Raw genomic sequence first — 13804 nt, forward strand, 5'->3', positions numbered from 1 at the left:
CCCATTCGAGAACCGCGCCGCCCCTCTCTCAGCACCTTCCCCTTTCCCCGCGGCTGTCCCCCACCGTCTTTCTGGTACTTCCAGCCGTTGGTCAGGTGGCAGGGGCACTTGCGCTCCAACGGCGGGTCATTACAGTGCACACGTGTGGCAACAAGGCCTGCGTGGCTGTCAGCCCTCGCTGGCACCTCGTGTAGGACGAAAGTAAGTACCTCTCGCCGTGCCTCCAGCAGCCCCTACCGCCTCCCCTCCCGAGCTGTCCGCCTCCCACCGGGCTCGAGCCCTGCGGGCACAGGGATCCTCAGACCCTTCCCCCCCAGGACGTCCTGCGTCCGGCCAGCGCTTACAGAACGCCCGCTCTGTGCGGGGCTCCGCGGCGGAGCCAGCATGGCGAGCGGGCAGGTGAGGACGGCGAACGCGCGTCCACACGGGCTCAGGGAACAACAATGCGCACAGCGGAGCTGCCGCCCCCGCCCTTCTGGGCACTGGGCGCCGGCGGGCCCTTCCTCCTGCTCACTCTCCTCCCTCCCAGGGCAGTGCTCCAGCCCGCTCCTGGAGGAGCGCAGGCGGGGCCTGCACGCTGTCCTCGGGGCGGTGGACGCAGCTCCCCCGGCCACACCACACGCCGTGCCCCACCTTCCCGCCGGCCACACACGGTCTCCCTCTCGGGGCTCGGTCCCGACACGCGCAAGAACAGAGCCTCAGGGGAGGAAGGCCTACGGGCTGACCTGCAGGGGTCGTGTGGCTAGAGATCTATGCCGTGGGGGCGGCAGACACAGCCAAACCACGAAGGCTTCCCCTACCCACTGCCAGCCCGGATGGCAGGTGCGCGGGACGCTCACGCCCCGGTGACAGCGTCGGGAACGCGGCCGACCTCTGTCCCGCCCTGTGGCTCCGGACCCCCCCCACCCTCACTGGGTCTAGAGGCCCGACACGCTACTACGGCGCGGGGGCGCACACGGGGGGCACGCGTGAGGGGGCCTTCCGTCCGCGCGCGCAGGAGGCCGCAGGGCAGACGACCGCACGGGGACGAGACCCAGCTGCCCCAGGCTGTCGCCGGCCGGGTCCAGGAACCCACCGCCGTGGAGCTGCAGCGCGCGGAGCAGGCCGCCACAGCCGAAAGCACGACGCACACACGCACGCACGCACGCACGCACACTCGCGCACGCGCCGTCCGAAGCATGGCCCCCCAGGACCACGTGTCTGTCAGCGGGTCTCGGGCGCCCAGCTCGCGAGGTCCGAGGCGCCTGCGTGGGGCGTCTCCACCGCCACAGGCAGGGGTGCTCAGGGGCGAACGGCGGGGCACGGGGGCCGCTGCCCCGCGGGCGCTTCGCGGCGCACGTTTGAGGTCTACTGGTTTTGGTGTGTATACAGCTGAGTTCTCGAGAACCATCAGGCTGAAGGTCCGTGCGCCTGCCCCTGCCCTTGCGACACAAACCTGAAAGAATTCTCAGATCTTGGGCAAAAGACAAGAGCTTCTGGTCGTCAGATGAACAAAGATAACTTGGGTTGGAAGAGTCAGCCGGTCCTACTTCCTGACATGCAGAGGTCCCCTGTCATACAGCTGACAGAAGGTATTTGCACACAGGACTCATGCTTACTCTTTGTCCCCCAAATCTAGCAAGAATCTGTACACTTCCAGCAAATGTGAACAAATATATTTAGATATATTTAAAAGAATTAAAAAAAAACATTTCACAAAACATGTTGCCATAGGAATTTTTTAAGCAATAAATGCCCACATCAAAATTTAAACATTGTTCAAAGTATGATTATCTGTACTAATAAGTAATGCAACAAATTATGTAAACAGAGTCAGATACATTTCCCATTTCCCTGCAGGAGTCACTTCCTTCCTGGGATTGAACCTGTCCCAGACAGTTTTCCAGGGGACCAATTAAGAAACTGCTATTTTCAGAGCAACAAAAATAAAAGCTTTTATTTGTTCATTTGAATATAAAACAGGCGTTATCACAGATGTACAAAGCTTACTGGTGGTTTAACATACGAGAAGGTTGCCGTCCTTTGCACATAAAAATTTTGTTTGAAACCGTGATTGGTTGAGTACATGAATTTCTCTAACCAGTCACCACACTCTATGAAATAACGCTGCTAACATTCAACTGATAAAAGGGACAGTTTCCCTTGGGTAAAGTGTCAAGCAGGATTAAATATATATAATAAACAAGCACCATGAGGAAGCCGCCCTGTTGGGTTAGGTCTGTGTTTCAATGTTCATTGTGTACCCTTCTTTGTGCAAGTTGATTACACGGTTTTGTCTGACTTCAAAAGCACAAGGTCACAAGACAAACATTGTTACATTCTCATGAATGATTTATCTACAGCACAATTTCTAATACAGAACGATCCTTCTTTATTGCTGAAACGGGTTTCCTTTCCTTTTTCTTGCACAAATGACCTTTGATCCCAGCCCCCAACCCTTTGACCTCAACTCTAACATGAGAGATGATAGGACGTCACTAACCATGTTCACAACCGCACCGCCTTGCATGTGAGGGTCCTACTGGAAGTGACACCTGATTTGTTTGCTTCCGACATCAGCTAGACCTCACAAGTTATCCTGCAACTGTGTTTCCTAATCAGTACATGATCTGAAGCCTTAAACCATCCTTCCCCTTAAACAAGGTTGGTATGTGTAAGAAAATGTCTTTTTTCCGTGTGTGGTGGGGATTCCCCCCGCCCCTCGTAGGAAGCAGAAGACTGTAGGAATGTGTATCTGAAGCGTGTAGAAATATTCACACAGCAATGAAGTCAAATAATATTTTAAAAATCAACTAATTTGTGGAGATGGAAGGATGCACCCCACATGCAGACAAAGTTTTAAAAATGCCACTGAAAATTTTAAGAAAACAAGTAGCCTTGGATCTCGGAAGTCAAACAAAACTCTCTTTTAGCAAAGGGCTTACTGCTGGCGCATATAGCAAAGGCAGATGAAGACATTGCCTACAATATAACGAAAAGAGAATCTAAAGTTTGCCCAGCAACAATCTTGGTCATGCATTTCTAGCAACGAGAGCCACTGCGGGGTCATATTGGGGCAGTTACGAGAAAGATCACGCTTGGACAGCTGATACCTCTTCTTGGCTGGACACAGATGGGCCAATTCAATCAAGGAGTGTACAGGTGAGACATGAAAATTGGAAGGCGTGTGAGGCAGCGGCGGCGGCGGCGGCAGCAGCAAGAGACGGAAATCAGAAACGTGTTATCCACAGGTGGCGAGATGAAGGCAGCTGTGAGGCTTTCTTGCTCCAGCCAGTGGCTCTGTTAGGAGTCCGGGGGCAGCTCATGCGAGTTCCCTGTGGGTTTTGCTCACGCCGGGGCAGGGAACCCCAGAGAGCTGGCCGAGGAGACGATCTCCTAGGTGAGTCTTTTCCCTTAAAGCTGTTCTGGACACTCTGTCCACTCCATACAGTGGCCATCTGAGGGGAATCGACACAACCCAGTGCAAATGACCACAGAATATCATTCCTTTTCATACCAAGGACCAAAAGGGGTGACACTAACAAAAATGATGAAGAACATTGTGCAGCGAATTCTTGCAGCTAACAGAACAGTGCCACACACACCTGCCTTCCCTAATGCCCGCTCCGCGTACTAAGCACATGCTGGCACACCGTTCGCTGTTGCCCCCACAGCAAAGGAAAGATAGTGCACATTTAGCCTCAAATTCCTTCCCCATTTCTGAGATGGCAATAATTTCACTTGCTGGTCTCTGGTTCTAGAAGAAACATTTAGACCGGGCTACCGGCAATCTGTGATTGCTCACGTCAGCAAAGTGGGTGTGAGAGAATCTCTCTTTATCTACAGTACAGTGGAGGGGACACCATGCAAGTGACAGGTTCTGCATTTTAAACTTTAAAATCTCCTTTGTTCATTAGTGAATTTATATTTCATATATATATATTTGTTGTGATACTATCCACGCAAGATAATACAACACTTTTTTATATTAGCAAACATTACAAGACTTTAATGTTCTTGAATGTTTTTTCTCTTTTATACTTCTAAAGAGATCAAAATAAATTAAACGTTTTGTACATAATTACATATGAAGAAGTTAACTTATTTTATCTTTTTAGTTTAGTACAAAGTTATCTGCAAGATAGTTGCCGAAATACACCTTATGTATAATTCCTTCTCACTCTATGCTAACTTCCAAGGCCGTATGCTAGCCTTTGTTTCTTCAGTACATTTCTGACAAAGAAAGCTGCTAAAATCTAATTGGAAGGTGCTATTTGGAAGGTTTCCTCGTACCTCAACAAACTTTCCTAAAAGGATAAGATCTAGCAATGGCTTAAATCAGTAACAAGGTCCATGTCATTAAGATTTCATGACACATGAAACAGAGAAAACAATTCTTTGTCACACTACATAAATTGTTTAAAAGAACCCATCTTGAGGGCAGAATATTTTTTAATTGCTATTTTGGCTTAACAAAATACCACATTTACGAAGAAAGCACTTATCCAATAATTAAAAAAAAAAAAAAAAGAAAAGAAAGTTTTTGAAATGGGTTTTCCAACAAACTGAAGGCAGTAATCCAAAGTCCTTCTGAGCAAACTGCAGTGGTAAATTCACATTTCACATTTCACCCCCATGCCAACCAGGACTGCTGTGGAGTCTCGCTGAGGCGTGACCAAAGGCTCCATCCCAGTGAATGTTGCCCTCGTGTCTGCAAACTTCAGTGACACTGAGAAAAACGTTTCCTTCCCTGGAAAGGTCCATGGGAGCCAGAGACGACACTACATGTTGTAGGCCACATAGATGGGGTCCAGCTGGTCAGCCAAAAACCCATCACGCAGGTGCATGCGCTGCTTCTCTCCCCGGGAGTTGATGGGGATCACACCGATGTCCACCACAACCACCACCCCCACCACCAGGTAGTGCTCCTCCAGGACCACATTGGTCACCAAGGGGACCAGGTCCAAGGCTTCTTGCTCTGACCCATCAAGCTCAACCACCACCACCAGCAAATTTGTCCAGGTGAACACAGCGCTGGAAGAGAGAGAAAATCATCACTATACAGCGAGGTTTTTATTGAACAACTACGCTTTCTTGTCAACAAGTCCCATCCATCTGGCTCTTTTTGGATGTGCCTGTGCGCTGACCATCTCTGAGCCCACGGCCGCCAGCTCATTAAGTGCCGCACACAAGACTGTCGCTGGCGTTTTCTAACGGCGGCACTCATGGTGGCTGCTGCGCGTGCACGTGATCTCTGTGCTCGGCATCACCCTGACAGCGGCCCTGCCCTCTGCCCTCAGCCGCTGCCGAGGGACACGCTGCGGTCGGGTAGCACAGGAGCCCCACCACCTGTGCGCTGTGCCCCTAAGGTGAAGCCTTTGTCCCCCCCGCCCCCGGGCCTGGGGCTGGTATGCGATGAGGCCAGGGGTAAGTCAGCAGAGGCTGGAGAACAGCTGGGGCTTTGGGGCTGGTCCTGCCCTGCCTGTGCCACAGAGGGAGGGGGCACTGAGGGAGCACGAGCAGCATGGAGAAGAACCGCCAGCTTTGTGTGCAGCTGACCACGGGTCCCGTCACACTGGGGCCGGCTAACCCAGTGGGCAACTGCACACACGGGGGCACAGTAACTGTTTCTAGTACTGAGTCTGGGATGAGTCTAACGCAGCAAGAGTGACCTGCATGGGGAACAATTCCTTAAGAACATCAGAGATGGACCCAGAAGTATTCTAGTTGGGATCTTTCAATGGAAGGTCACCCAGAGCATTTGGTCCGGCCAGTCTGTGGAAGCCGAAGCTTGGTGCTGCTTTACAATGCCAGCCACCTGAACTTTTACGGTTGGTCGTTAGAAAGTGGTAGTAAGAGGGCGTTAGTGGCCACTGCTCCTGGTGCACACGCTCCACTGGCCGCGGAGGTCAGAAGGCTCCCAGGGCGAAGGGGCTGTGTGCAGGAGGAGGCCAGGCTCCAGGCGCCTGCAGGGGGCTGCTGGTATCTGCTTCTCCAGCCAGATGCATAGAGGTTCTATGGGGCAGCAAGTGTTTGCGAAACTCACTATGTTTTCTAATAGCTTCAGAACACATTTATTCAGAAAAAAAAACTCGACACATCTTGTTCAGAATGACCAGTAAATATATTAATGTGGAAGGAAAGAGCAGAGAATGTGTTCGACAGATTACTGCTTCTGGGTTTGGCCTGGTGATAAGCGCGTGTACCCAAGGAAACAGTCCTGCCGAGGTCTGTTCCCAAGATGTTGCTGGGAGTCTTTGTGATTCTAAAATATTGCTCTGCATGGCCCGAGTGAGCCCATCCTGAGTTTGTGATATCACAGGTCAGATACACATAGTAGCCACTTTGGGCATAATTTAATTATAGCGTTTGACACTGAGGACACAGTATTAGGAACCAGGCTGGATTTCTGTATTGGATGGGGGAGGGCTTTGCCAGGAAGCTGTGGGCGGGCCAACATCTCTCTCCTTCCATCAGAGCTTTCCTAGGCCCAGAGATGTCAACCTCTGGAGACGACGGATGAGAAGCGAAAGACGTGGCTAGCGGGACGGTGCCGCTGTGCACAGTCACATCGAGTGACACACATGTCGGCCTTGGTCCGAGATACCTGACAGGGCCCGCTGGCGGAGCAGCACAGGCCCGGTGAGGGAAGGAAGAAGGAGCAAGAACGACATAGTAGGCTGCACTGGGCAGTTGCCGGCGGACAAAGCCCGGCACAATCAAGCCGCTGTCCTTTCTGGTGCACACGTGAATAGAGCAGAGCACGAGGCCTGACACACCTCGGGTGAGGCCACACGGCAGGTGGCAACAGCAGTGCTTAGAACAAAACCCTGAACCCTGGAACAGAAACCCACAAGGGGCAGCAAGGAGCACCTGCCACAGACCTGTGAGGGGCAGACAGCCCTTTGCAACTACACAGAAAACGCTAGAGGGAGGCGGTGCAAACCAGTCTGAAGTATTTTCTCACAGACACAGAGCTGGAAGGCTGTAACCGGGGTGCGGCCCGGTGCCATTTCTGGGCCGGGGTCTTTCTAGGGCTTCCGTCTCCTGTCTACACGCAAGCGGACAGGCAGCTTCCGCAGATTCAGGGAGAGCAGGCACGCGTCCAAGTCTGAAGCACAGGACCGTGCGGGGAGTGATGGCCCTCCCATCTCTTCCATCCTGCCAAGCTTTCCGTGTTCCCGTTCAGTAAACGGCAACAGATAACCAGCCTGCAATCCGCTCACATGACGCAATGAACGATCTCAGGCCAATCTACCCACGAGGAAAAACTGCTCACAAGACAGTTCGGAACGTGCCTCCCTTTGGGTTCGAGAGCAGCTTCGTCAGGCCTCTGCTGGCTCCGGGACCCACCAAGCGCACAAACCTACAGCTACGGGTGCTGAGCCACTTTTCACTCTTAAACACCACGTGAAGGCGCTCTGTGAGCTTGAGGAAGGGCTCCACGCTGCGGCCTCCAGGCCAGCCCCAGGCACCGTGGGCCACCGTCAACACCGCCAACCAAATGGACCAGGGAGGGAGGGAGGGAGCCCAGCTCCAGGAGGACAGGCCCCGGGGCCCCCGGCCTGCCGGAGGGCATCTGGTGTAACTGCCTCCCGTCTGAGCCTTACGGCCTGTGAAGGACCGTCACTCTGAAGTGCCTGCTCGTGCGCCTGTGTGCAGTCCGTTTTCCCCATGTGACCCTCGCGCAGACTCAACGCAAGTAAGTGACAATTTCCGGGACTCGCTCTCCAGGCGCATCATTCTCAGGAAAACACGCAATCTGTGGACTCTACGCCAAGCCCTTTTGCGGCTGAGTTATCAGCCCCGAAGGTAAAGGTCTACAATCCAAAGCCGAGGCTCTCCTGCACAGGCCCCCCGTCCATTCCCAATGCCACACAGTCTCTGTCCCGTGCCACTGTGCACACACCCGCCCACTACTCACCATTCTGTGACGCTTTTATGGGCTCTGATGACTGAGGTCTCGATGTCTATCGGGTGATACCTCATCCCCCGCAGCTCCATTGCCTCATCCAGAGCCCCCACCACATACAGGGCATCGTGGCGCTCTGTGTAGGGAACGGAAAACGTGTGTGAACTTCGCCACAAGGGTGCTCGAGCTGCTTAAAAACAAAAGTCTAAAACTACTCCTGACTGCGAGATGCAAAGGAGTGGGGCCACTGAGCGAGGGTAGCAAGCTCCTTTCTACCAGAGTCGCTGTGCTCCCAAGGAAATGGCCGGGCCAGCATGCAGTCTCCTGGGAGGGCTGCTCTCACACCTGTAACATCGCTCCGCACCTCAACACCACGGAGTAGAGTGCGTTCTCGGACCAGCTTCTGTGCATCTGCAGTAGGCCAGCCCACGTTCCTTGCAGCCCTCAGCCCCAGTGGGGCCGGCAGACACGCCCCAACCCTCAGAGTGCTCTCCCAAAGCCCTAGGGTCAGGGTGCAGCAGCAGAGCCAAAATTAAACCTGGTTCCCTCTGATGTCATCACATGAGGTCTAAACTCATTCTACCTCTCAGTAGGAAAAAAAGCAGAGTTTCTGATAATGCTCATAAACAAAGATTTCCTTAGCTCATGTAACCGTGAAACGTCTTCTCACTCATGCAAACCTCGGACAGTGGCAACATGAGGTCAGTCCGTCTTTCCTTAAAAGCAAGGAGACACCCTCAATCTTTAGGGTGGTAAGTATATCTGAGAGTATTTAAAAGAAGCGATCGACATACAGAATACCAGAAGAGAAGTCTTTTCCAGTTTTAAGTCAGATGAGATGAGGACATTTATTTGCTGGCCTCTAACTATTAATACAGCAGGGACTCCAGTCTTTTGGGGGGGGGGTCACAGAGCTGAGGACAACAGCACTGTCCCAGCACCCCCGACCCAAATGCCACAGGGTGGGACCTATCCCACCTCCTGAGGAGGTCCTGGGAATCCCAGATAACACCCTCCAATAAAATAGCCTATGGTTTTCCCAAATTGCAAACATGATACAAACACGATGCCAAAATATTTTTGTGCTTTGCTTTCCCCCTAAATTCATGCCAGTTCAGCCAGGCTCATAGAGCTCCCACCATGCAGCTGTGTCTGGAAGCCTTCTTATAAGTCACCTCCTGGGGCTGGGGTCTGACAGGATCTCACCAAGAAATCTCTGCTCCCATCTTTTGAAATAACGGAGTCCTGCCTCTGTTTTGAGTAGGACTGGTAGCTGAGACCTTAATAGCAAGTAGGACTTCACATTTTCATCTTTCGTAACTTCCCTGCCTGGCACCAGCCGCCCTCAGAGGCGGGAGCAGCAGCCTCCATGCGACCACGGCCTGAGCGCCTGGCTACCTCTCCTTCCTGACAGGCCACACTGCGTCAAGTCCTGCCGCCACCGCCCAGCTGTGGTTGCGGGCGGGCCTCGTTGGGACTGGGCGGCTGCAGGAGGGGCGGGGGGTCTGTCCACTGCACTTAGGGGCGCGGTGTCACGGGCAGGGCACACTCTGGCTCCTGTGAGAGCACACAGGACACGACGCGCGGCTTCAGCGTGGACACTCTCAACACCTGCCATCCTTTCTTCCATACTCAGCTGCTTCTTGGCTGATTTGTAGCCAGCATGTGCGAGGAGCTCCTGGGGGTGGGGTCCCAAACCCACACAAGTTCTCAGGGCCTGGGGACCTGGCTTCTCGACCCACCTGCCTGGGCTCTTACCTCCGTTTGCGTCTGTGAGCTCCGTCCTCCGCAGGAACCCCAAATAGCCCGTCCGCGCCCAGACCGTCTGCGTGTCTCCGAAACTTAACCTTGAGTTGAAGTGGTCTGACTGGAGGGACTCGTCTCCATAAATGGTGAAGTAGCCACTGGCGTTGTGGGCACTGTGAACCCAGATCTGTTCAGGAAGCAACAGAATTGGGTGAGTTCACCTGGGAACATCCCTGGGGAAGAAAGTACGTGCGCAAGGCAGCAGCTGATCAAGGTGCCCTCAAGGCACGAACAAGGCCACGTGAGTCTCACCCAGGCTTCTGGGGGGAACGCAGAGGTGCGAAGCAAACCACCAAGCTGTCCACCTATGGAGAAGCTCATCAGAACAGGAAGGGTTTGAAAGGAGGCACATCAAGTGAACGATGTTGTACTAACCAGTTTCCTTGCACTTATTCAAATATAATGATTGTTTCTAAAAAGCAATTTGGAAAAATGTCGAAAACTTTTATGATTTATTTTTCCCTTTCACGTGGTTTGCACACTTTTGGGAACCTATTCCAACACAACAGCAGAAACCAAAACCGACTCAAAGAAGGAAAGGTGTGTAATATCAAGAAACAAAACAGCCTGTGTGTGTGACACTTGGGCAAATGAGAAAGAACAACATTTTGACTCAAAGTGGTGACCATGTGAGTCATGCAGAGCCATGGAAAAGACTCGAGGTTAAGCCAATTAAGTCCCTGAAACATGCATAAAACTGCCGCAATTCTGTCTCTGCAGAGAAAAGAACCAGAAGTCAGGGTCTTCTGGACTACACAGTGTTTACAGTAAAGACGTTCTGAGCTGGGTTGTTTTCATTATTTTATTACACTGAAAAATGGACGAGTGAGCGACAGTCCACCTTGTCTGCACTGTCCCGTGGCTCTCAGACACTGTGGGCACATCCACAGCCACCCAGTCAGTACCTGCTGAACAAACCCAACCCCAGAGTAAAGAAAAAAGCGACACCATCGTATAAGGGCAATGAAACTTGTTCCTTCTTCTCAGACACAAAATTTCCTTGTGAAGACACGCTCCTGTTCAGAAAACCAGAGTGAAGGGGGCTCTGATGCCTGGCTGGAGCCGAGGCCACTGGCTAGACAGCAGCACAGGCTGGCACCCTCTCCAGGCACCCAGGACAGCACACTGTCCTTCCCAGTTTCATTCCTAGGAATTGACTGACTGATTGAAGTTTATTTATTTTGAGAGAGACAGAGAGAGTGGTGGAGGGGCAGAGAGAGTGGTGGAGGGGCAGAGAGAGAGGAAGAGGGAGAATCCTAAGCAGGCTCCTTGCTGATGTGGGGCTCGAACCCACCAACCGTGAGATCATGACCTGAGTCGAAACCAAGAGTCGGACGCTTGACTGGCTGAGCCCCCAGGGGCCCCGAAACAGACTCGTAAGTACAGAGTATAGACTGTGGTGCCAGAGGGGAGGCGGTGGGCAGGGGCTAAGTGGGGGGAGGGGATTGAGAGGTAAAAACCTCCAGGTGTAAAGTCAACAAATCTCGGGGATCAAAAACGCAGCACAGGGAATGCAGGCAATGGAATCGTCATCATGTTGTGTGGTGACCACACTTGTCCTGGTCAAGAGTCACATCACTGTGCTGTGCACCTGACGCTGACACGACACTGTGTGTATCAACGGTCCTTCAAGTAAACAAAGCCGCTGCACCCCTCTTCCTGGTGCCCCAGCGCAGCGGCGCAAGCACACATCACGGGTGGCTGAAGAAACGACAGTGGTGAGTGCTGACCACTGCTCGCATCCCAAATGCCTTTTCTGGTTGGGCTGCTGCTTAGCCCTTCGTGGGAATCTCTCAATCACGTGTGAAGATCAGAACTGAGGGGATAAAATACTGTACAGGTCTTACGTAGGAACCTCCTTTAAATATGTTCCTAGACGGGAGCCCGTGTGGCTCACCAGGCTTAACACCCGCAGTTGCCTAAGCATCCGCCGCTTGGTTTCAGCTCAGGTCGTGATCTTGCGGTTTCGTGGGGTCGAGACCCGCGTCAGGCTCTGTGCTGTCAGCATGAAGCCTGACTGAGATCCTCTCTCCCTCTCTCTCTGCCCCTCCCCTCACTCACACTCACACTCTCAAATAAATAAACTTAAAACAAAAGAGTCTGTTTGTTGAGCAGTGGTGTTTTCAATAAGCTGTTAGCGACGGCAGCAGGTCTGTGGGCAGCTGGGGAACCTCTGTGAGGAGGGAAGCTGACCATGTGGGGCAGGTGACACGGCAGCAAGGACGTGGGCATTAGACCCAGTGCCCGTGAGGGGCTCGGCCTTGCCGAGAACAGGAGGGAAGGTAAGTGCACCGTGCCCCTTTCTGATGTCCCTCCCACTGGCTGAGTGGGGGAGGGGGTGATCTAGGGCAGCAGGAAGGGGGGTCAACCAGCGTGGGTTTCCTCCTAAATACGAGCGAATGGGTCAAGGCCACTGCTGACTTTCTGACAGAGGAAATGCCTGTCATTCCCTAAACTGCGACCATTTACTGACACTCCATGGTTCTAGGCTGTGGCCTTGTGCCCTGGGCATGTTCTCCATGGCTGTCCAGATGCGCTTCTCAGCACTAAGTCGGCAAGCATGCGGGAAAGGCAAGAGCTAGGACGTAAGGAAACTCAGTCCACATATGTTCACTATCCTCTGCCCTAAATTCTTTGGAGAGGGCCATTCACACTTGCTCACGGAAATCTGCTTTGCAACCCTGAACTTCAGTGACTCGTTCTAGCAGTAAAGCTTATTTCAGGTTCCTTCCCAGCCAGTGAGTGGTGACTTGAGGCTTAGCGGTGCTTCCAGGTGTTGAGGACGACCCGGCGCGTCCAGCAGGGCAGTCATTTGGTCTCACAGGCTCCATCTCTGAGCACGCCCCGCGGCTCGCCTCCCCCGGGCGGACACCCCGGAACTCACCTCACCCAGGTGGGAGTCGCCCAACGGTCCTTTTGTTTCTGGATTGGCAATTATGATCCGAACCCCCGGGAGGATCTATGTGGCAGAGGAGAACGTTCTGGTCAGTGGACAGACAGGCAGATGCCACACTAATCAACCTTGCTGTGGCCTTTATGCCACATGCCCGTTTTCCTTTCTAAAACTGTCTAGAAAGTGGTATGGCCTTAAATCAAAATTACATACCATAACATAATTACTGCATGACAACCGCATCTTACTGTAATTATTACTACAATGATAGTGCCTGTATTAAAGTGATCTTCACATTAAGAATCTGGGGACACCTGGGTGGCTCAGTTGGTTAAGCATCCACTCTTGGTTTTGGCTCAGTTCATCCCATGGTTCCTGGGATTGAGCCCTGCATCAGGCTCTGCGCAGACAGCGAGAAGCCTGCTTGGGATTCTCTCTCTGTCTCTGTCTCTCTCTGACCCTCTCCCACTTGCTCTCTCTTAATAATAAGTGTAAACACTTAAAAACATTAAGAATGTGAATAGAAACATGATGACTGATACAACTTAACTCAGCATGATGCGTGAAAAATAGGAATTTTCAGACATTTCAATTAACTTTTCAGTTGTGTTTAGTATCGTGCCTGACATCATGGCGCGTGAATGTGGATGAAGGGGGAGGTTTGCAGTCGGTGCTGAAATAAGGAAGTCACTCGTGGATCAAGGTTTCGGAGATGAGTGTGGACCGAAAAGTGAGGCAGGTGTGGTGGAAGGGAGCAGGGTGGTGGCCCCTGCCGTGCTGTCAGGCGTGTTCTGACTAGAGAGCCTGGACAGCCCTCTCTCTCCTCAATCATGCTTCCAACGTTCTCCTGCCTGTCACTGTCTTTTATCGTAATATTCGTAGCAACCATCTCCTTTTTTTCCATGTTTTTCCATGTTTGTTTATTTTTGAGAGAGAGAGAGAGGGGAGACAGAGCATGAGGGGGTGAGGAGCAGAGAGACAGGGAGACACAGAATCCGAAACAGGCTCCAGGCTCCGAGCTGTCGGCACAGAGCCCCACGCGGGGCTCGAACTCACGGACCGCGAGATCGTGACCTGAGCCGAAGCCGGACGCTCAAGCAACTGAGCCACCCGGGAGCCCTGACCATCTCCTTCATAATGGAAGTTTGGCTTAGAAGCGTTTTGAATTTCACTGAAACCACATGCATCTGGAAGCAAAAGCTGATTCTGCAAAT

The 13804-nt window shown here is 52.6% G+C and overlaps 1 protein-coding gene across 1 annotated transcript in view; it reads right to left on the minus strand.

Moving 5' to 3' along the window:
* Window positions 1-1921: 1921 nt before the first annotated feature.
* Window positions 1922-13804, minus strand: part of DIP2C (disco interacting protein 2 homolog C) — a 412351-nt gene continuing 400468 nt past the window's right edge. Inside the window, 4 exon segments of the mRNA XM_042990907.1 lie at window positions 1922-5013; window positions 7904-8027; window positions 9650-9824; window positions 12582-12656. Coding sequence (XP_042846841.1) covers window positions 4761-5013; window positions 7904-8027; window positions 9650-9824; window positions 12582-12656 — 627 coding nt within the window. The 3' untranslated portion in view covers window positions 1922-4760.

Source organism: Panthera tigris, chromosome B4 (assembly GCF_018350195.1).
Source record: "Panthera tigris isolate Pti1 chromosome B4, P.tigris_Pti1_mat1.1, whole genome shotgun sequence".
Classification (NCBI taxonomy): domain Eukaryota; kingdom Metazoa; phylum Chordata; class Mammalia; order Carnivora; family Felidae; genus Panthera; species Panthera tigris.